The sequence below is a fragment of the Prionailurus viverrinus genome, chromosome B3 (genome assembly GCF_022837055.1).
Source record: "Prionailurus viverrinus isolate Anna chromosome B3, UM_Priviv_1.0, whole genome shotgun sequence".
Classification (NCBI taxonomy): domain Eukaryota; kingdom Metazoa; phylum Chordata; class Mammalia; order Carnivora; family Felidae; genus Prionailurus; species Prionailurus viverrinus.
In genome coordinates this window covers 46,974,824-46,998,946 of record NC_062566.1, presented here as the reverse complement: position 1 = coordinate 46,998,946, position 24,123 = coordinate 46,974,824, and the positions used below count along the sequence as shown (strand labels likewise).

Below are 24,123 nucleotides of genomic sequence, written 5' to 3'. Positions count from 1 at the left end.
TGTCTCTCTTTCTCACTAGACTGTAAGTCCTAAGGGAGAAGTTGGCTGAATATGCCATCCCCAGTACTGAGCACACGTGCTGTAGCTGGTGCTCAAATGAATGAAAAGCAAGTCTTTCTTTCCATTATCTAATAAAATTTCCTCTTTCACTTGTTTTTATTTTTAAGTTTTTATTCACATTCCAGTTAACATACATTGTAGTATTAGTTTCAGCTGTACAATAGTGATACAATACTTTCATATAACACCTGTTGCTCATCACAAGTGCCCTCCTTAATCCTCATCACCTATTTCACCCACCCCTCCTCCTCTGGTAACCATCAGTGTGTTCTCTACAGTTAAGAGTCTGTTTCTTGCTTTGTCTCTCTCTTTTTTCCCCCTTTGCTTATTTGTTTTGTTTCTTAAATTCCAAATATTTAATATTTAATTAAATAATATTAATATTATTATTAAATATTATTAAATATTATTAAATATTAAAGAATATTTAATATTAATATTCCAAATATTTATATTAATAATATAAATTCCAAATATATCATTCTTTTTTATGGCTGAGTAATGTTCCACTGTGAGTGTGTGCATGCGTGTGTGTGTGTGGCATATATTCTTTATCCATTCATCAGTTGATGGACACTTGGGCTGATTCCATAATTCGGCTACTGTAGACAATGTTGCTCTAAGGCATCCTCTTTCACTTCTTGTGTCCTGTCCACAATTGGCAGAATATAATTTCTAAGAGGGTTGACATTTAGTACATGGCTAGGAACAGGGTAAATGACCATAATGCTGTGAGATTTGTTTGGTCCAAGCTGTTTGAGTTGGGAAACCAGAAAAAAAATCAATCTTTTTCCTCCCCAATGTTAAAATTAAATAACATTTACATCCATGAACGATATGTATATTTAAGTTAGGAAGCCTAATAACAAAATGAACATTTGTGAAGGCAGCATCCAACAAAAGAACTAAAACAGCAGTTGCATTGTAAAGCTACTTATCTTCTGACCTTCCCCTACTGGAGGTAACCACACTCTGGAATTTGAGTTTATTATTCACTTTTTCATTTTTTTTAAGTAGGCTTCATGTCCAGCATGGAGCCCAATGTGGGGCTTGAACTCACAAGATCAAGACCTGAGCTGAGATCAAGAGTCAGATGCTTTAACTTACTGAACCATCCAGGCACCCCTCTTTTTTTTTTAAAGTAGCTTCATCATATACTTATGCATCTCTAAACAATAAATTGTTCAGCATTGCTTGCTTTTGAGCTTTGTAAAGGTGATATTGTTCTTTTTTTAAATGTTTATTTATATTTAAGAGAGAGAGAGAGAGTAGGGGAGGGGCAGAGAGAGATGGAGACAGAATCTGAAGTAGGCTCAAGGCTCAGAGCTGTCAGCACAGAGACTGATGCAGGGCTCCAACTCAGGAGCTGTGAGAACATGACCTAAATGAAGATGGATGCTTAACCGACTGAGCCACCTAGGTGCCCAAAAGTAGTAATGCTTTGATGTGATCTTCCATAGCTTTTTTCCCCTTAATTCAACATTGTTCCTAAGACTCAACTATGCTGCTGTATATAGCTGTAGCTATATATGGTGCAAAATATCATCGTAGTATACGACTGCATTAGATAAATATATCACAACTTATGCACTCTTTGTCAATGGACACTTGGATGTTTCTGACTTCTTTGCTCTTATAAACAGTGCTGCTACAGTCTTGTATACATCTCCAGGAGCATCTGGAGATGTGAGTTTACCTAGGGTATATACCAAAGAGTAAAATCACTGGATAGGTGTAGGTTCAGGTTTATAAGTCAATGCCAAATTATCTTTTGAAACAATGGTAACAATTTACATTCCTAACCAGCAGTGTGTGAATTCCTGTTGATCCAAATCTTCACCAACAGCTTGTATTATTAGGAGACAGGAATCTCAAACTGCAGCATATTTGTGCCGGAAGGCAGCACTCCTGACTGGATAAGTTGTTTTCTCCTGACAGTTTGACAGGAGAGCCTGACCTGAGTCTTTGCCCAAGAGATGGGCCCCTGGGCCTTACACCTAATGTTGAATCCTGACTTTGGGACAGAGCACTAAGTAGAGACAAAAGACTTTGCTGTGGATACACAGTCATCCAGAAGGCAATCAGTCATAGAATGTGGGACCTGAAAGGACCCTACAGTCAATTCCTTCATTCTACATTTAAGGAGACTGAGGCCCCAGAAAGGGTAAATGACAAGTTCTCTGAGTTAATTAATGCAAGAACTTGTCTCTGGGGCTTTTGATTCTTAGTCCAGGGTTTTTAATTTTAATTTCTTTATTTGTTTTAGTAATGTAAGGTGGCATAAAATGATCTATTAAATTAAAAATAACTAAGTATCCAAATAAATGCCAATTTATTTTTTAAAGGTAGTTGTTTGACTTACGTGACTGATGAATTTACTAATTTTAGCTTCTCTGCTTATGAAGAAAACAGGGATAATATTGAATTCCACTGGGATAAATAGGGGGAAAATGCAATCTCCACAATTACAGTTGTCAGTATGTAAATTTGACTGTACTAAAAAACACCTATGTCCTGGGGAAAATAATCCTCAATTTTATGTCTGACCATCTTCATCCTTGGATCATTTCATCCCCCCCCCCCCGAAAATGCTAAACACTGCTTTATAAGTCACTTTTTGTGAGGAAGGCAAACTTCAAATTCAGTTTTTTCAATTCCTCTGTCTCTTATGAGCATTGATAATTAAGCTATCATAAGAGTCTGGGAGCTGTTTGTGAACATTATAGTAAGATAGCCTCAGTAACTTGATGGTTTATAATATCAGATGGCTTTAATATTCAATAATTTATAGTATCAGAATGCAGAAAAATACTGAAAAAGGCCAATTTGCAGCTGAGGTACTTAGCACCATTCAGAGTGTGCATAACAATCAAGCATGGCATGATCCCCTGCAGAGGAATCTGTCCTCTTGAATCAAAGCAGTACAAGTGCAACTAGGGAGACGGAGAAGGACTGCTTTACTAGGAAGGGTGCTTATGTGAAGGAAAGTGGCCTCAGAAGCCTTCAATGGATATGTTCATTCTGGAGCTGTTCACTTCAGGGAATTCCCTCACCAGCCCTCCCTTGGCTCATCTGCCTAGCTCCTCCCTACACTGAGAATCCATTTACCACTTAAAAATGTCTGCTGATTGGGGCGCCTGGGTGGCTCAGTCGGTTAAGCGTCGGACTTCGTCTAGGGTCATGATCTTGGGGTTCAGGACCCGTGTCAGGCTCTGCGTTGACAGCATGGAGCCTGCTTGGGATCCTCTCTCTCTGCCCCTCCCCCACTAGCACCCGCACTCTCTCTGTAAAAATAAATAAATTAATTAATAAACTAATAAAATATCTTCCGGTTTAACAATGTCTGTAAGCTGGCAATAAAGGCTTCCTGTGAGATATCCTTTTTTTTTTTTTTTCTAATGTCAGGCTAAAACTCAGGAGGTGTTTATTATTTTGGGATGGGGGCTTGGAGAGAAAGAACACCAAGAAATTTTGCTAGGAATGCTAACCAAACTGCTGAGGTGCTCCTGGTTCAGGTTTTCCTCCTAGCAGTCATTTTAATCAGCACTTCCCCTATTTAATGAGCTTGTAGTGCCATTACATAATCACCCAGCTCGCTGGATTAATGATGAAAAGAGGAACTGATTTTTCCAGTTGCATCATTTGAAGTAAATGTTAACTTTCTTTCTGAGTCCTTAGTTAACCGCATTAGCGTGACAAATATGTCTTTGTCTAGCATAAGTAATTAGAATTTAATCACTTTAACTGCATCTTAATTATCCCAAATGAATTGAAAGGACATTTAATAGCAAAGATTAAATTGCCTTAATGAACGATTTTTGCGACTCCATCAATACTTGAATCGCGTTAGCCACTCCTCTCACGCACTTCACCTGCAGTGAACACGGGGGTCACTAGGTGGCGCGCTTCGATCGTTTATTTATTTAATCCTTCTCCGCCACCACCTCCCCGCCCCACCCCCCCCACCCCGCCCCACCCCCCTCCATTGATCTGTTTTAGAAGACAACAGGAAAGAAAGTGAAAAGCTCATAGTTTATTGTGTTCCTTTGATAACCTCTCTTTGGGACTATGAGATCATCACTAGATGCAAAAAACGAAAGCAGTGATTTCAGAAACTGTCGATTCTGAGTACCCTATGGCATATGCAAAGGAAGATGAGAGACACACGGATAACTGGAAACACACAGTGTTTGAGGGAAGTTGTAAGTTGCCCTCTGGATGATTGCCAACTTATACACAGAGTCTTAGTTTCATTTATTATTTTTTAGTGCAGGGTCCTAAAATATGAGTAACAGTCAAGCTTGAAATAGCAAGACAGGTACTGATCTGAAGCAAAGAAATGTAATTGCTGTCCAAGTGCAGATCAGAACACCAATGCCTCAAAGTATGGGAGGATTGGGCCTTTGGGCCCTCCTCCAGGCATGAGTCCCAATGGACCAGTCCTACCCACAGAACACATCTAATGATTGATCTTGCCCATCAATAACTGTTTAAATGAACAAATGGATAGGGAGACTTGGGTTCCATGTCTAGCTTTCACACTGCCTTATATTCCCTCTGGCTGCTTCTTCAAAGGAGAGCAATAAAGAGTCTCACTTATAAGTCTTTGGTAAAAAAGCCATAAGTTTCCATAAGTAACTTCCTTGAGAGTCTAGAGGAAACACACACTCTTCAATTTCAAGACCTTTATTATGCAGACACTTTCCAGATGGGGTATTTATGACAGCAAATTAGACATCTCCACATTCTAGGTCCACTGACCTGGTGGATCTGTACTAGGCACAGGGTGGAGAGTAAGAGGGTTCTGGGCTTTGAGCTGGGAAAGCTGAGTTCAGGACTTCAGTGCTTACCACAGGTAAATTATGTAACCTCAATGAACATGGAAATAGAGAAGATAATAGTAACTACTACTAAACTAGTGGCTCCCCAACTTTGCTGCTCATTAAAATTACCTTAGAGCTCTTAAAAATCCCAATGCCCAGGTCACGTCCTATACTAATTGCACCAGAATATCTAGGGTTTTAGCTAGGAATCATATCTGTAAAGATCCCTAAGTGATTCCAACATGTAGCAAGATTTGGGAGCCACTCAAATAGGCAGTGAATATTAAATAGGAACACCTATGCCCTCACACAGTACTTGACTAATAGAACATACACAACAGACATAAGCCCCTTCTTTATTAATTGCCATGACAAATTGGATGGGTAGTACTTCAGGGGTTGGTTCTGTTTAGCTGTTGGTTTACCAAGTTGTCTCATCTAAAGGAGAAGAAAAATTCTAGAAGCTGTTTTCCAACTTGATAATGTAACACCTTTAGGAAGAACACAGTGTAGATGATTCTGTAGCAAGACTCGGTGATAAAACATAAATTCCTATGTTTATATCAAATCATCAGACTTTCTCAGAGAAAAGCAAATAGCATATGACTTAGATGAGGACTTTAAGATACAAAACAGGTGAACATAAGGGAAGGGAAGCAAAAATAATATAAAAACAGGGAGGGAGACAAAACATAAGAGACTCTTAAATATAGAGAACAAACAGAGGGTTGCTGGAGGGGTTGTGGGAGTGGGGATGGGCTAAATGTGTAAGGGGCTTAAGGAATCTACTCCTGAAATCATTGTTGCACCTATGCTAATTAACTTGGATGTAAATTATAAAAAATAAATAAATTATTAGGTAAAAGAAAAAAAGAAGAAAAAAAAGAAAAAATATTATAATGAAGCAGAAAAAAATAATCAGACTGTCTTGTGATTGGTGTAGTCATGTAATCCAATCTTATCACTTCAAGAGGAAATTAAGCTTCACTAGTATTAACATACTTGTCACAAAATAAAAACCTGTGCATATCTATTGATAGAAGACAGGAATTTATGATTGTGCACTAAATTCATACCTATTAGAAATCAGTTTTTTTTTAACTGAACTCTATGAAACTGACACTTTTCATGGAGAAATAATGTGGCTTTCTTCTCCCAAAGGTGGTTATTCATCTTACTTAAGTAGAGACATGATGAAAATAGTATTTAATGAATGCTTTTATCCAGAATGATGAGAAATCTATTCTCTAACTACCATTACTTCAATAAGACCTCCTTCTATTGCTACCCTAGGCTGGGGACCATTCAATTTTAGCAAGAGTGTGGAGATTCTGCTGTTTTAACTGAAATGAAACTAGGCATTTCTCATCCAATCCATGATGGCTCCTTGGTTGATTTAAAACATTAAGCTGGTGTTTAACTATTCCAATATGTGGAGTTTACAAAGAGCACTGAGCACTATTACTTGGAGGACAAGGCTTCTAGCTATGGATTTTGAGGAGCAAGACAAAAAGAACCTCTTTTTAAATTACCCACCTCCATCAGGCTTGAGGATTTTCTTTCTTACAAGGAAATCAAGAATAAATTTTACTGATATACCCTGTAAAAGCTATTTCCTCTGAGAACTTTGGGTAGCAATGACTGTTTGATTAGCTGAATTTCCCATGAATGTGGAAATGATGACATCAAAACAGCTCATGTAACAACCTTCTTAAGGACCTCGTAGATTAGAGATGACTATAGATTTTCCCCAGCATGGATCAAAGGGACTGAATTGAACGTTTTAGCTTAATGATCCAACCCCTGTCACACCCATAGGGACTCGAATTCTGATTTTGTAAGCGGGTGTGCACGTGTACTCAGACACACACAGAAAGCTGCCGGGGAGGGACGAAAAGATCAATCACCGGCTTGACAAGGACAGGTTTGATCTTTTTGATTACTTGACTGCCAGTGTATATTCCTGGCAGGGCCTCAAGATTTCTCATAAACTTCAGAATATTAGCTGTTAGTTTTCACTTCCTTACTACAACTCTTCAAAGGCATCCTACCCACTTTCCAGCAGCAAAGAGAAACGAACAGGCTAGCCAGGCGGGGCCCTGTCCAGGGTCCTGACGCCGCACCAAGACTCCAGGCCGGTCGGCCTCTGTAGGCCCTTTCACCCACCCTACACTAGGGGAAACAAAGACCTCCAAGCTCAAAGCCTCAGGGCTGCCTCCAGACTCCCGTCAGTTAGCTAGAAGGGGAAACAACAAAACAAAGGAACCACTAATCCACACATCCAGTACTGCATCTCCCAGCCCCAGCCTCCTACTCCACACCACCGGGGTCACCTGCTTTCCTCAAACAAAAACATGCCAGCAAAAGTATAATTTGGATAGAAAATCCAAATGTGAATTTTGTTTCGAGAGGTCAGAGTTGGGGTGCACTTTGGGAGGCATGGCAATTTTGTCTCATTAGTGGAGTAACACCCAGACATTGTCAGGAGCCAAGATAGATCTACTATGTATCCCTTTCTTCCTCCTTCACACCCTTTTCCTATCAAAAAATAATTACTGTTTTGCAAATCACTAGGATAACGATGTTCTAAAAGCAAAGCCATGGCAAGTATCCCTTTCCTCTCCGCAGCATGTTGAACCACTGGAGGCTTGCTTGGTGGCCGGCTGCAGCAGCCTGCAGGGGGCGTATGCAGCTATCACCGCACACAACCCATCAGGCCACCTGGGAAAGCTGAGCCCAGTGGAGGGCATCTGGGAGGGCAGGATTCCAGCTCTGCACAGGGCAGTGAGGCTCAATGCTTGAAGGTAAAGAAAGATGTGGCCTGGGCTCCGAGTTGCTTTGTTGTTACAACACAGGTATTGTTGGCATAGTCTGTCCCAAGTGCCAGTAGCAAAACAGCTATGACAGGGTCTGTCTCTCTAGTGACCACTACATCCCTGGGGCCAGCAGATCACTCTGGCTGATCCTGATCACCCTTTGGGCACTTCCAAGGCGCTGGGGCTGCACCTGCTGGTGGGACAGTCAGCTGCCATCAGAATGGGGTTATCTGTCTCAAGCAGCCATCCTGCATGTGCTAACACTAGGGTTACAGACAATAACCACCAGGCTTCCTTAAGCCTCAATAACAGGTATTCCTATACCAGTCAAATAGTTGGCTCCAATCTTCACCGTATGCACACTTTTTTTTAAATATATGAAATTTATTGTCAAATTGGTTTCCATACAACACCCAGTGCTCATCCCAAAAGGTGCCCTCCTCAATACCCATCACCCACCCTCGCCTCCCTCCCACCCCCCATCAACCCTCAGTTTGTTCTCAGTTTTTAAGAGTCTCTTATGCTTTGGCTCTCTCCCACTCTAACCTCTTTTTTTTTTCTTCCCCTCCCCCATGGGTTTCTGTTAAGTTTCTCAGGATCCACATAAGAGTGAAACCATATGGTATCTGTCTTTCTCTGTATGGCTTATTTCACTTAGCATCACACTCTCCAGTTCCATCCACGTTGCTACAAAAGGCCATATTTCATTTTTTCTCATTGCCACGTAGTATTCCATTGTGTATATAAACCACAATTTCTTTATCCATTCATCAGTTGATGGACATTTAGGCTCTTTCCATAATTTGGCTATTGTTGAGAGTGCTGCTATGAACATTGGGGTACAAGTGCCCCTATGCATCAGTACTCCTGTATCCCTTGGATAAATTCCTAGCAGTGCTATTGCTGGGTCATAGGGTAGGTCTATTTTTAATTTTCTGAGGAACCTCCACACTGCTTTCCAGAGCGGCTGCACCAATTTGCATTCCCACCAACAGCGTATGCACACTTTTTAACACCAAGTGTTCCTTCCTCTCTTCACTGGCATCTGTGCTCCCTAGTGGGGACTATAAGAAGGATCCCACACCCTCAAGGGATCAGGTACAGGCTGAGAGAAAGGCCCATGCAGAGCTTTTTGGTGACTGTCCCTAAGGATGAGAACTTTTGGATTCCTGCTGGGCTGATGTGAGGGAGGGAGTGGGGGGGTGGGGCTGGGGAGGGGTCGACAGTCAACTCCTTGAGCACATGGCCACTATTCACCCTGAGGGAATGGGGGTTCTTTGAGACTCCTCTGGTCTCCTCCTGACAACTGGCTGCCCCCACCATTGCATGTTGGGAGAAGATGCTCCCTTCTCGTCCACCACTGCCCCTCCTCCCCAGTCCCACTGGCTCCTGGGCTGCTAGGAAGATGCGGTTGGCCGCGCCCACAGGCCCTTTGTTTGAATTGCAGTGGACTGGGAGAAGCTGCACCAATGTGAGAAGTGGGGCTTGAGAGAACCAGTCCATTTGGTACCTTCTCCTATTTTGGGGCCCAGGAACTCTTCCAGTTCCTATGTCCCCATATGCCCAGTCCTAGTTTTTCTCCTGGCCTGGGAGTCTTTGAGATTTGGGGAAGTGAGGTTCCCAAGGCCCAGCATTTCACTCCTTCTTGGCTCACTTGGCCCAGGGATGTGAGGGGACAGTTGAAATGTCACCCACTGGGATAAATATTAACAAAAAGCAAATGGACTTGCAAGGAGGCCAGTTATCAATCAACCAGACCACAAGGCCACTTATGGCAAACACAGCCCAGGTTGGTCCCGGTGAGACTTTCTCATGGCCACTTCCTGGCTGAACATTCTCCCTTACACACATACCCCCAGACTCAGGCTCTCCTCCAGGTCTTTCTGTGGCCAATTCTGGACAAGAAGGGGGTGCAGTCCCAGATGCAGGAGATCTGGAAGGCTCCCTGGCTGGCATTGTTTGGAGGTTCCCTTCTTTCAGGTACCCCACGGTCAAAGGGGCCTGGCACCCATCCCTGCCTGAGCCTGAGGCCTCTGGGCTTTGCTTCCTGGGTCCATGATGCTGTACCCTCGGGTAGTGCACATTCCAGCCTCTTCCTAGGCTGACAGCTCCTCTATTGTGGCCAAAGCCTTCCGGAATCTTTAATTGGAAACTAATCTCGGGGTCTTAATAGGCACCCACCCACCCATACAGTCCAGCCCGCCCACGCCTACTGAGGATGAGAAGCAGCAGTGTACTTTAATGGGGCAGCAGCAAGTATTAGGTTGAAGGAACACATATTGATTTTTTAAAGGTACTTAATTTGGTGAGAATTTCCTCCTGTCTCCCATCTTCCACCAAGCCAATGTAATATTGTAAGGAGAAAGCACCTCCCCAAACACACTGCCAGGAGTGGAGGTTTTACACATGATCTTAGCCAAAAGGCCGAGCATCACTGTAGGTTTTGACCCTCCGCAATAGGCTTCGTGGAGCCTGGGCACCCGGAAGAGGATGGAGAAGCCACTCATCGCAAAAAAAACCACCCAGCGGGATAGGGACGACGTTGAGGGTCTTTAGTGCAACAGCGAGTCAAACTGCAAGGGGCATCTCTGTGCGTAGAGGCTGATGATGGCGGTAATGTCCCCAGCCTCGACCAAAGTGTCCTGCAATGCATTTAAATCTGCACTTGGGGCCTACTAGAGATTATTTGGAGACTTCAGGAAAAGGCCTCACGCCCTCCTCACCCCACCCGGGAAATGCAAATGTTAAAGGAATGGCTCTTTGTTCTTCGGTGACTTTAAAATAGGTCGTGGTTCCTGCAATATAATGGGATTGTTCCCGGTTGGGCTCACTCTGCAAGCGTCCCCATCCCAGCCTTTTCAACCCCTTCACTTAAGTTAAAGAAAGAAAATTAAACATTCAGCGCTCCATCCGGGTCCTAAGATATGGATTCCACTTGGGGTTGGGCACCAAAGTTTGTCCTGACACAGTATCCGATTTTCCTTTTTTTAAATTTTTCCCCCCAAGAAAAGGCCACGTGCCTGGGCCGAGTTTAACTCGCCTTTGGCTGCTGGGTGCTAGACCGTTGCCCCTTAGATAACTTTCTGGGTCCGGTGAGGCTGGCCCAACCTTCCCACATGATGGCCCCAGTACTCGTGCTACTCCCTCAACAGCACTGCGGCGCCCACGCGTGTAGGTCAGAGGGCGCTCGCGCAGATCACGGTCCTAAGTCGGGTTTCCAGGGCTGGGGGTCATCTCTGAGCAGAACCTGTCAGTCTGATTTTCCAGGATGCGACCGGGGGGGGGGGGGGGGGGCGCAGAAGGGAAAGGCGGTCACTGACGTCTCGAGCAAGCACCTTCACCAGGCTGGGGATGGGGGGTGAGTACCAAGCTTCCCTGAGGGGATCCCTCTTCATTTCCACCCCGTTCCTCCATTTCCTCTGCCCCACAGGCGGGCCTGTGAGAGCATTGCTGGTTAAAAGGTCCTCAAGCCGGAGTACCAGGCTGACGCAGGCGTGTGAAAAGGCACTGACTACTTTGGGCTCCTGCAGAGGCAGAGCAAGTCAGGGAGAAGGGTAGCTGTTTCTCCCGCTCCTTGTGGAACTTCAGCTGCCCTAGGGTCTTGGTGAGCTCACACGGGTGGGAGGCGATATGGTGTATGCACACAGGGATAGGGAATGGATTCGCGGGAACCCCGGAGGGCACCTTGTCAATCTCTCTCTCCTAACCTTCCTGTCCTATCCCCACCCCCCCCCCCCCCCCCCACCTTCTGACTTCCAGGCGCAAGCTGTAATACCCTGCGCGGGGACATTGCTTGGAACCAGGAGCGCAGGGCTGGGCTGGAAAAACTGGCGGGGCACAGGCTCCGCCAGTGCTGAGGACCGCTGAGAGGCCAGGAGCGCCCAGACCCTAGGAGTGCTTTGGGTAGCCTCCGGCTCCCGCCGCCGGCTCACTGGCATGCCGGCACCTGCCTCCCTCTAGCTTCTCATTGGCCCGCACGTGGTGGGGGAGGGGGCTCTGGCCTCTCGCTTTGATTTTAGACTGTGAAACGCCTCAGTGCCCCCGGCTCTGAGCGGATTGACTGTCTCTCATTCTCCAGGGACGAATTAATGGAGAACGATCAGTTAATTAACAAACCCTCATTCCGGCTTTTACCTTTCTCTTCGCCAGGACTCAGGCCAGGGCACCAGGCTGAGATTGGGGCGGGGGGAGTAGCACCGACCCAGGAGTCAATCAAGTCTGCCGGTCTCATCAAACCGTGTCCGCCCTCGGTTGCCCTTGGCTCTACCTCCCCGTGTGTCCTCTGCCCTCCGGGGTCGCCGAATCCGCTTGAAATCTCCAGTGTGATTCAGCCTGGGCTAAGCTGTCCCCTCAGCCTGCTTCCAGGAGCTTTCCTTGAACCTTGGCTTTGAGAAACTGAGAAAGCTAGGCGCTGTCTGTGCAGAGCCGAAGAGACATTCCTGCTCAACTCAGAAACACCGGGCCTCCGGGTTTCGCGCCTGGGAGACCTCTGCTCGCAGACTTGGGGGTCATGTCCACACTTTCACCCCCTTGCATGGGGATTCACTCGAAACACCAAGCAGAGGAAACAAACAAACAAAACAACAAAAACGAAATGCGAAGTCGTAAACTAGCCGGCAGCAAAGGCTGTCCGTGGGCTCAGCTGTAAGCTCCCTAGCTGCTCCGCCCGCACTCACCCTTACCTCGGCATCATCTGCCTTCCTTACCCTTCCACAGCCGGGTACTAGGGTAGAGTGCGTGCTCTTAACACAGCGTCGGCGCCAAACACACCCTCCGTCGGCTTCAGAACCTTTACCCAAACTCTCAGAGTGCGCTCCCCATCCCTCCCACCCCTGCCTGGCGCCAATAGAGTAAGCTCCGGAGGGGGTCACCGCCGTAAGTTCAGCCAAACGTGGGCGGGCAGCTGCTGCACACTCCTACCCAACACCCGGGCGTGTGCCAGGAGTACTGCCTGGCAGAATCTGCGCGCAGTTCCACGCACTCGTCGCCTTCCTCTTCCCAAACCCGGAGCGTCCAACTGATAAGCGACGCACAGACGTATCCAGCCAGGTGCCGGGGTCTCCCTTCGCCTCCGGCGGTGAGCGCTTCCAGCACTGTCTCCCAGCATAAATGCGTCGCGTCCCCGCAGTCGCCCAGGCGGTACCGCTCAGCTCCCGGAGCCTACCACAGCCCAATGCACTGAGTTCTGGAGGAGGCGGTCTGCACCTGGGAGCCGTGTGCTGGCTCTTCCAGGCCCAGGGGAACCCCCCTCCCTTCTGGGGGGAAAAGGAGAATGGGATGAAGCGTGCCCAACCCTCTCTTTTCCCTCCCTTCTTCGGCCCCTTCAGCTTCCCCAACCTCTGATCTCCCCCACGCGCCCAGCTCCTTGGCCGGCTCACCTGCCAAGCGGAGCGCAGACATGCGCTGGAACTCGGGCTCCTGCAGCCACTTCCACATCCTCCTGAAGGTCTCCCGTCCGGACTTGAGTTTGCTCCAGGGTTTGGGGTTGCGCAGCAGGTCCGAGAGGGTCCCTTGGGAGCGGCAGAGCACCCTCTGCGCGAAGATGGCCTGTGGGATGCTATAGCGCTTGAGCTCGGTGGTGATACGCTGCGCCACCTCTTTGGTATTGATCTCTTCCATCTGCCCTGAATTACTTCCATTGCTGACCTGTGCGCCGGTCACCGAAGGGTTGGGTTCCCGGGCCGTGCCCAGGAGCTGCCCGTGGCCCTGGGCGTTCAGGTGGGCGTGAGGGTGGTGCGGAGGAAGGCCGTTGATGGGCACCATGCCAGCCGAGGTGGGCGTGAGGTGCTGCTCCCCGTGACGGCCGAGCATGGCCGGGTGGTGGGCTTCGAAGCCGTTGGGGGTGAGCATCTTGTCAGTGGGCATAGCGGCGCCCGGGTGGGCATAGTGAGGGAGCCCTTGCTGGGAGTTGTGGATGCCGCCGAGCCCGGAGCTGGAGAGGGGCGAGAGGCTCTGGCCCATGCCGGCCACGTCCTTGTGGTAGGGGGTATAGAGGTTATTCATGGAGGCCAGCCCGCGCTCGTCCCGCATGAGCGTGAAGCTACCGCTCACGTTGCCCGCCAGGCGCTGGTGGTGGTGCGGGTGGTGGTGGTGATGGTGGTGGTGGTGATGGTGGGGGAACTTGTCCGAGACGGTGGAGATGGGCGGCAGCGGCTGCAGAGGGGTTAAGGTGGTGTAGGTGGTGGGCATGCTCATACCTGGGGGAGTCTCGCAGGCCATGGTCATAGTGGGGTGCAGGGGGCCGGCCAGGCTGTGCTCGGGGGCCCGGTGGTGGTGGTGGTAATCGCCGCCGCCGCCGCCGCCGTCCAGCAAGGACGCCATGCCCATGGAACGAGGGTGCGCGGGGGGCAAGTGGCTGCCACGGTGCGCCACGGAGCTTCGCGCGTGGGGACTGCCGCCCAGGAGGTCGGCAGGAGCGGGCACTGGCTCATGGCTCACCCCGTGCAGCTCGCCGATCGCCTCCATGGTCAACTGCGCGTTCATCGTGATCCGGGCGAGCGGGCGGCGGACACAACATCGATGAGGCCGGGCAAAGGCGGCGAAGGGCGCACGCAGTCCGGTCTTCACATCGGCTGCCGGCGACTGTTGCCTGCCTGCCTTCCTTCCTCTCAGTGTGGGGCTCTGTCTCCCTCTCTGAGTGTCTCGCCTTCCCTCTTGCCCCCACCTTCCCCTCTGCGTCCTCGGCTTTTTTTTAAATATTAATTTCCAAAAAGGATCCGTGCCGTTGGGCGAGCGCGGAGCCCCCAGCCCGCCCGCCCCTGGCCCCCTCTCGCCCTTTCCTTCTTAGAATTCTGAGGCCCCCGGCTCCCCTGACGCAGCCCGCGCGTCTTCGGCGGCTGCTTTTTGCCCGCGCCGCTGGCCAGCTCCAGCCATGGCTCGGTTACTGTTGCAGACTCTGTGGCCGCGGTTCCGCCGCCGCTGCCGCCGCCGCCGCCGCCGCCGCCGCCGCCGCCGCGGCCCGCCCTCACGCCCGCCGGGCTCTGCGCGCAGGCGCGCGGCTCGGCCCCGCCCCCTCGGCCACCGCGCCGTAGGCCCGTGACGTCCCCATACAAATGATGGAAGGGGGGCTCCGCGCCTTAACAGCGGCTCTGGGTGGCTCTGGAGCGGCGTGCACGTGCGAAGGCCTGGCGTGGACCGCGACCTGGGGAGGCCAACGCAACCGCTGGAGACTTGCACCCCTCTCGGCTCTCTGGCTGGGGTGCGCTTTCACCCAGCAACGTTTCCTGGGCTCCCATCCCGGGAGGCGCGCTACGCCTGGAGAGCCCTCACCCCTCCGTCCAGTTGCTGCTTCTCGGTGTAGATTGCCCAGAGAGCCTCAGCCAGTGTCGTTACTCCTTACACTCTGGTCTACCAAGCTTTTCCCCAGAGGGCTTCTGGGAGTCCGCGCTATCCCCATCCTCAAACGCTTGGCCTCTTTGGAGGGAGTAGAAGCAAATATCTTAAATGCCTTGGTCAGCTTGGTGCCTGTTGACCCGACAACCTCCATCCTTCCTGATAATCCTCTGCCCACCCTTCCTCTTACACGCGCGGGAGAGGAGAACGCTCAGTGCCACGAGTTCGGGCCCGGCCATACCTCTCTGTCCCCCGCCGCCTGGGTCCTTCTTCATCTCAGCTGATAATTAAGGCGGCGTGCCACTTCGCGAATGACTGTGTGTGTGTGTGTGTGTGTGTGTGTGTGTGTGTGTGTGTGTATTGGGGGTAGGGAGTGCTCTGGTGGGTTCCCACGTCAACTTCTGGGTGCTGGTGGGGCTGCCGAGGCGCGAGCTGTTCTGCGGTTGCTCTAAGGCCCTCGTGGTGAAACACCCAGAGGACGCTGCTTGTGGGAAGAACTGACGCCGGCAGTGTGGACCTGGCGCGCCGGTCTCCGCTTGGCCCGTAGGGACGCCCTCTTCCCGGCGTCCCCGAGAGAAGCCTCCAGATTTGAAAATCAATTCAGCCTCGGGCGTAATTGTCCGCTTCCCACAATCACGCTCCAATCTGGAATCGAACCTGGTCCTTGGGCTTGGTGGGGACGCGTGGGGAGGCCCCCAGTGTGGGACGTACACCCGGCTACCACATGCCGAGGCTTTCTTTCATTTACAAAAGAGAGAAAAAAAAATCCGTAACAAAAGGCAGAGCCTTGTCTGCTTAGGTGCTTTCATCCCTCAGAGAAAGGACAGATGTGCCCATTGTCCAGCCCTTGGCAGTTACGACCGGGTCAGCGCCGAGCCTCAGCCCCAGGCAAGCAGTGGTCACAATGGGGGACAGGCTCTCAGAGCCTGGGTTATCTGGACCTGGATGTGGAACAAAGCGTGTGTGGCCTTCTCTGGGCCAAACTTAGACTGTACGTTCCTTTTCTGGGGCACTTAATCAGAGCCCACCAGCAGTGTCTCTGCTGAAAATGTTCTTAGACCCTAGGAGAGGCCAGGGCTGAGGTAGGGGGAGTAGTGGTGACTGAGTCCCCTAAGCAAACACTTGAGCCACACAATCCTTGGGAGAAACTTCCAATCAGCTAAGGCATGAGCAGGCCCATCTCTTTATCTAGTTCCCTGACAAAACCAGGGCAACATCATGATCCAGGTAGATTAAGGCCAGTGGGTACAGTCCAACTTGACTTCCTTGAAAGTGGTCATGTCCTGGGATTGGTTAATCTGGTTGGTTTCATCACCAGAGGCATGCCTATCTTGTCCAAATAATGCTTGTGGAGGCCCAGGAAATGGGAATGCATCTTGGAGGACTTAGTGTCTACCTGCACAGTGAACATTTAGGAATTTAACGCCCCCAGAAAAGAAAAGTTTTTTTTTTGGGGGGGGGGGGAAACACACTGACATAAAGAAAGTCAGGGAACACAGTTACTCTATTTAAACTTATATCTACACCTAAACTATTCATACACACACACACACACACAAAAGCATAAAACACAGTTTCTGCCTACTGAATCACAATATATTGGTGGGAAGCTGTATCCTTGGTTCCTTATTGTTTCTGTTCTCTTTTCTTACAACATAGAGTACGTAGCTCTCATATGAGACCAGACAATAGCTTACCGTAGCAGGCTGCCTTTGAGCTAAACCTTTGAGATAAACCATTGTGTATCCTCCCCACCCGTACATATTTTAATCCCCTTGAAATGATTGATTTGCCCTTATGACAACTTTCTTCCCAAAAGACAGTTTGTTAAAAGAAAGAAGTGAATATCACCAAGTGCATGAAGTGTTCATGGTTTTCTCTTTGTGTAAGTAATTAGGGACTTGATCTTGGAAACTCTCCATGTGTGGTTCCCAGCTGGGCCCCTGGAGCCTATGAAGAGGGCTGGGATCAGGTGAGCTCAACATTGGCCCCCACCCCCTACAAAAAGAGGGTCTGGTTCAGTCTTGGTCTCTAAAGGAGAAGTCAAAGGAAAGATCTGTATAAGTGTTATGTATGTTAAAGTAATGTGTGTACAGGACTTGCTTTTGGTTTGCAAATCTCCCTAATCTTTCTTGGCTTTTCACACCTCTCATAACCATTGTTTACCTGTAGTTGACCCAAATTGCAATGATTTTTAAAGAAACATTGTATTCTTATTCGACCTTTTGGAAAATTTTCCTGTTACTAAGGATGGGTGATGAGTGGGAAGGATGCTCTTAAGCTTAGTTAAGGTGAATATACGTGTGTGTGTGTGTGTGTGTGTGACAGACACTAGATGGATTGCCAACTGCTGGAGGGCTGCGATAGCTTTTCATCATTTTGTTCCTCTCTTGCTTCCCCCCCACCCCACCTTCCAGTGCCAACACAATGCCTGGTACCCATCAGGTGCACTATGGGTAAAGAAATAATTAGAGCTCAAGAGGGGCCCCTTAAAACTACTTGGCTGGTCAGTGTATACAATTACAGGATGCTGTTCAATTTTTTATGACAGTCAAGAAATTTAAGGGGAGGGCTTACTGTCAGCCAGTTAGATTTTGAGTAGAAGCATGGAAATTAATGAAAAAAAAAATAGGGCCAATCACCACCACAAAATTACATACATGTATATATTTAAGAAGGAAAGAAATGTTTGTTAGTGGCAATATTTTCAGTGCAGAAACAAGGTTTTCAGACTGTTTATTTTGTAAATGTTGGGTGGCAGTGGTTGGGCAGATACAGTCCTTCCTGTACTGAGTGGGCCACAGCTTGCCATGTAATTCTACCATGCTTAGAAGAGAGACTGGGAATAAGGCCATTTCTTCAAATGCTGGCCACACAAAATTCTCTCAGAACCTTCCATAAGTTTCAGAATTCCTGTGTTAGTTCTTCTTGTGAGTTATAGAGATGTAACCTGGCTCAGTTCTAGTTTTTAGGACCATTCCAAAAAAATGTTTCTAGCCCCTCTGAGCCATTAAATGTTTACTTCCTATTTGTTGACCATACAAACAGCAAACCTGGTGTCAAGGGCAGATTCTCCTATCCAGGGCTCCAGGGGAGGCTGACTCCTTGGCTAGAGCCTCAGAATGTAACTCACCAGAATTTCTGATGCCTGTAGCAAGTCTAAAATTAAACTCCTGGTGAGGAACCATTTCTATGGGGTCTGGCAACAGTAGGGAACTTGATAACTGTGGAGTGAAGTGTTTGGCCCTGGATGCTTCCTGCTGGCCTCTCCTGTCCTTTACACCTCTGTAGGAATTTTATTCAGAAAATTGCTGTTAGTTTAGAATAGAACACCAAAAAAATTCAGAAGTGACCTGGTGATTCACTATTGAAAACCATTTTTTTAAATTAGTCAATGGCTTCTCCGCCCTCTCTGGGGGCCGAGGAAGTGGTAACCAATTATTCTAGCTCTCTTTGTCAACCTTTGATCTTCTATTTAACATATAGTTTTTATTCATCTCTTAGGTTAACTTTTTTCCCTTTTTAAAGAAAAAGAAAACCTAACAAACTAAATTACGGGTTTTGCCCATGACAATATATAATATGTGTGTCTATGAGTGTGTATATATATATATATATATATATATATATAACTGTACTTTGGCATTCGCCTTTGTTTCTTTTCCTACCCACTCCTTCTAAGTCCCAAAGAGAAGATGCACTGGAGAAGGGTCCGTGCCAACCCCTCCTGACTCGGGGTTCTAGAAGGTTCAAGGGTTGCGTTCCAGGAGATGCGAGAGGCAGTGGTCTCAGGATGTCAGCGGTCCTGATAGAGCATCTCTGATTACTTCCTCTCTTGGGCCATCTTGTAAGCCAGAGGCGGATTCTCATGGGCTTAAATCCATTCCAGTCCGGCGAGGGCTTATTAAGGCATCAGAGCGCTGAAGGGAAAAGGGGTGTCCTGATGCCGTGGGGCTGCGGGAAGGGTTCAAAGCTTCTGGGTGACGCTCTGGCCAGAGGGCCAGGCGCTGGACGCGGTCAGCTCTATTCCGGGAGAGTTGGCCTTCTCTCGCCAACCCTTCCGTGGATTTCCTTGGTCTTATCTCTGTATGGTTGAAGCATATCACAAGGAGAGACCTATAACGGCTGCGGAGGACGACGAATTTTTTCAGTTTTGGGGCGATGCTTAAAAGGCTCCTCTTCTCTTTCTGGATTAGCAACGCTGGGGGGGGGGGTGCGGGTAGACAGTAGCAGTGCTGGGGGCTAGGGAGGACCGGGACAAGGGAGAAGGGTCCCTTTTGGTGCAAGGCAAAGTGACTCGAAGTGAGTAGAACTCGGAACAAAGAGGGCTGGCGGAGGACAAAGTCGGCTCACGACGGTTTCCGATGCACCAGCCTCCAGGCCTGATGAACACAGGGGTGAAAGTCGCAGGTTTCGGCCCAGCCTGAGACTGGAGAGGCTGGGACCAACCACCCTTACACCATGTAGATTGCATGTCGGCTCTGCGGTCGGGCGCACAGCCCACTTGGCGGGCTTCTCCGCAGCCTCGCAGGATAACGTCTACCCGGGCCGAGAACAGCTGCACTTGGGAAGGAAAACTCTTTAAACAAATCATTTTGGTGTCTAATCAATTAGTGTTTGCGCAGTCAAGTACCATAGATTTAACAGAATAATCGTTACTGCCCTTGTCTTTATTTGACCCGCAGACACCTAGAAGATTTAAAAATGAAACGCCGGTGTTCCGGGCTCCCCACCCCTTGCCGGCGCTTCCCTCCACACTCAGCCGGGCCCCCTCAGGGCCCTTTGTTTTCTCCTGGCCGAGCCTCCCTGTTCCCTCCCTTCCTTCATCTGTTCTTTCCCCTTCATATTTTCCGCTCTTCTTTCTTTTCTTGCCCATCTGGCCCTGTCCACATTGCTAGTCTCGGCTTCCTCGTCCCTTCACTCCCTGACTTGCGCGCGAACCCATCCTCGGAGTATGGGACCCCCTCGTGCTCTGAGCGAGTGCGCCAGCCTTTGGCCCGCGCGCCATTCCGGCGCAGGATTATTAAATCTCTGGGGCCCAGAAATCTGTTCCTCGGACCTTCACCCTCTGACCCTGAAGCTCACTTTCCCGTCTCCACCCGAGCCACCCGAGCCACCCAAGACCACCCGAGCCCCAAGGGTCCTGGGAGTGCCCGTTAGCTTCCCCAGAGTTCGGAAAAGACTTTCACCTGGGCGGCGGGGCGTGCGTGCGTCGCAGTGTCTTGCCACAAAAATATGGTGACCCAGGCGCAGGAGGGGCCTTGAGAAGAAAATCTGAGAGCGCAACCTTGGCCTCCAACCCACGAAAGCGGGCCGTGGAGGCAGGGCCTGCGGGGTGGGGGCGGCGTCCCTAGGGATTGGGGTGTTTTGTGTGTTTGTGTGTGTGTGTGTGAGGAAAGGGGGGGGGTGGAGAGAGAGAGAGAGAGAGAGAGAGAGAGAGAGAGAGAGAGAGAAAGAGAGAGAGAGAGAGAGAGAGAGAGAGAGAGAGGTGTGAATGTGTCGTTTCTCCGAGTCTTGCTTCTCTGAGCCCGGTTGACGCCCAAGGGTTGGGGGAGGGAGGGGGTTGGGAGGGTCTGCAGGCGGTCATGAATAGCTGCTCGTGTGTCCCTCTCTCCACCTCGTGTGTCTTTTTTTTTTCAGGCCTAACCTCTGTGTGTGTGTGTGTGTGTGTGTGTGTGTGTGTGCATGTATTTGTGTAGGCACGCGGGCTGTGCGCCCCGCCCGGCCTCGGGCCACCAAGGCTGGGATGTGGGAGCCCCTAGTCCTGGGTCAAGATTCAGGAGGGTTGTAAGGTTGGTTACCAGGGCCAGGAGGCCTGGAGGCGGGGCTAGGAGGCTGGAAGGAAGATGGGAGGGCGAGATGAGGAATTTTGAGGGACCCGGGTGGCCAAGAGCGCCTCCACCTCTCCTTTTGTCTAATCATCATTTAACCCTTGGAGAGAGGTCAAGCCTGACACACCTGGGTAGTGGATTGGTTAAATATAAGGATGTAATTCTAAAAAGGGGAGAGGAAGAGGGAGCTGGAGTTGTGAAGCCTCCTCCTTCTCCCACACAGCAAGCCCCTGGGGGCCTCGGCTGCCCCAATCTAAGCCTCGGTGGTCTTGAGGTCCCTGGGAGTGCCTTACAGTCACCAGTCTCTGGCACTCACCTGAAAAATTTTGCTCTCAACAATAGATGATTATAATGTACTTGACTAATGCCTGTATTTTCCTGTTTAACATACATTAATCCAAGTAACAAAAAAATCAATATTGCTAACAATATTGCAAACAAATCCTAGTCTCTCTCACACAAAAACTGCTCCCGATTTTCAGTCACTTCTACCCACTTGAATTTTGCTGTTTCTCTTCATCCACTGTAGTTGCTGGCTAACCTGAAATCCAATCCTGGATTTCAATGGCCTTTCTCTAAAAATCCTGATTTTTTTTTTTTTTTTTTTTTTTTTTTGCCTTGGGGTAGAACCTGGAACCCTCAAAGCCCAACCTCTTTCCAGAGGCCCTTTGAGGATTCTGAGTGTACCTCAAACTCCGTCTCTTCTGGTACCAGCAAATGCCTAAAGTCACTGGTCAATAGTTTGGATTTTGTTGTTTGCCTTCCCTAAGAAAACCCCCTATGAGGCAGCCCCCAGACCTCAGAGAACTGGAGACCCCATATTGGACTTTCTGGGCCAATCTGCTTCCACCCTTGCCACTCGCAGCTAATCGCAAACGGTGGTTTTTGCTGGGAGATTTTTATGATCCTTATTACGATTATTTAAAAAAATTGGTGTTTTCCACCTGGAAGGAACAAACCAGAGGGGCTAGCTAATGAAGGAACTTAGGTTTGCAAAACACTGTAAATAATTCAGCATAGTATTTCAAGGAAAAAAATAGCTTTCTTAAATCATCCCCGCAATATAAATTGCAGACTTACAGTATGGTCCTGGTAAGTCTAAATTTTTAAAGGAGCAATATTCAAAGAGACATAGATGTCTGTATTAATTATTTATTCGCCAGTGCCTTCCTTCGTTTCTAACTTATTATTAATTAGGCGCCTCTAGTCTTTCGCAGAGCGCTCCACCGAGCCGGTTGCAGCTTTAAATATGAATTAAAAGCAAATCCAAGCTACTGTAATGCGAAAATTATTCCGTGTCTTGCATGGCAGAGATGAATAGCTGCGTGGATCAATACCGTGAAACTCGGCTCCGAACGACAGGGTTATTGATAGCGTATATTAATGATGTTAATGATGGAAAAAGGAAAACAACGGCCCACACGACTTAGAAACTTTTTAGCCGCTGAAACCCCGCAATAAAAATGGGAAGGGGGCAGGAATCGGGCTTAAGTGTAATAAGAAAATTATTTATGAAACCGGATAAATGACTTCAGAGTCTTGATGCATTTGAACCTAACGCTCTGGCTCCTGGCGGCCCCGGCTCCAGCTGGGGAGACCGCGAAAACCCTAAGCCGCGGGGAGCTGGGGAGTGGAGGGCCCTCTGCTCGCCTCTGCAGCCTCCGGTTTGCAGCCCACCTTCCCCCACCCCCGCTAGGAGAGCCCTCTGGGGCGCTGGTCGCAGGCGCTTTTGGAAGTTAGCGGAATGTGTCAGGAGCGAGGCTGGCCTCTGCTGTCCCAGCAGGGACAGTGAAGCGGTCATTGGGGCCCGGAAGCCCGGACTTTGGCCCGATTTCTTCACTGGTCCTCTTGGCACCCGCTCCCATAGAAGCGTCAAATACTTTTGGCTCGGCGGGGGGGGGGGGGGGGGGGGGGAGCTCACAGGTCTGATTTCCACACTGTCGCCTCCAGTCCATCTGGCTAAGGCTCTCCGTATTCCCCACATGCGAAAGGGTGGCTCATGTCTAAGAAGGGATTAGTTTGGTTGAAGAGAAACTGCTCTAAACAGGGCAGGAAAACTGGGAATGACGCTCACGCAACTCCTCCATGCCTCAAGGGGTTCTTTACCAGGCACGGGGTGTAACTGGGCCTTGGCATCCAGCGCCGGGCAAGCGCAGGATCCTCAGGCTCGGTTTCCTAAGCGTGGGGAGTGGTGTGAGCGCTCAGGTTTGGGACGCATCCTCCAGCAAAGCGGCCTGGGCACCTCCCCCCTCTTCCTGGCTGGTCCCAAATATCGACCCACTTTCCCTTTCTCCCTAGCCGAGGGCAGGAACCAGGGAACGAAAGGTTAAATACTGACCCTGGGGGACGGCAGGGAAAGGTCAAAGCCCCAGGGTCACTCTCAGGCCCGAGGTTCCACCCCCACACCCTGCGTGGTGGGGGGGGGCATAGGGCTACCAGGTCCCCTCCCATAGGTAGCGTCCCAGGCGTTTGCAAGCGGAGGGGGGGGGGAGGGTGAACCCTCCCTGCTAATTACAAGGGCATCCTTATAAAAGATGCTAGGATAGTAGGTGGGTCCTCCCCTTATGACTCAGTCTGCTTGGTTTTGAGTCTAGTCTTTTGGATTAGAGTAGGAAGTTAGGAGGCTTTTAATTTATGCTTGGGCCAGTCATTTGTTCTTGTTTCAGGAGGGAGTAGGAGCCACCTGGATGGAGCCACAGGAAATGTTCCAGGTCAACTACAGTTTCCTGCAAAGGATGGGGTATTTTTGTATTTTTTAGTTCTTTTAAATTTTGTTTTTCTTCCTTCTTTTCTTTTCTTCCTGTCCTTCACCATCTTTTTCACTTCTTTTTATTTCCCTCCCCCTTCCTTCTATTCTTTCCTCTCCACCTCTCCTTTTTAATTTTCTGCTACCTTCCTTCTTTTCTCCCTCTCCCTTTCTATTCTCATTATTTTTTTCCTCTGAAGCTTTCTTCCCTCATTTCCTTCTTCCTTCTCTTCCTTCTATAGCAGAGAGGCCTGGTCTACTTCTCTGCACCTCAAGACTTTCCTATGAAAGGTGCTCACTGTATTCTGCACAGACATCAAATATTTTTTTTTTTTTAAAGAAAAGAGGCAAGTGAGCTCCAGAATGCAGAGGGAGCACCCTCTAGGCCCTTTTGCTGTAACAGGTATCCCCTGACACTTTCAGCTGAGTCTTTGCAGTGGCCATGTCCAGCTGGCTCAGTGGCACACCTTTCCCAGGCTTGGAACTCGACAAACAGGGAGAGTGTGCTCCCCTTG

General features: G+C 49.0%; 1 protein-coding gene across 1 annotated transcript in view; it reads right to left on the bottom strand.

Annotated features, from left to right (window-relative positions):
- The window catches only part of ONECUT1 (one cut homeobox 1), a 38,983-nt gene extending 24,561 nt beyond the window's left edge, over positions 1-14,422 (bottom strand). Inside the window, exon 1 of the mRNA XM_047861000.1 lies at positions 13,078-14,422. Within this exon, the coding sequence (XP_047716956.1) occupies positions 13,078-14,182 (1,105 nt within the window). The 5' untranslated portion in view covers positions 14,183-14,422. The remainder of the gene's footprint in view (positions 1-13,077) is intronic.
- Positions 14,423-24,123: the final 9,701 nt, after the last annotated feature.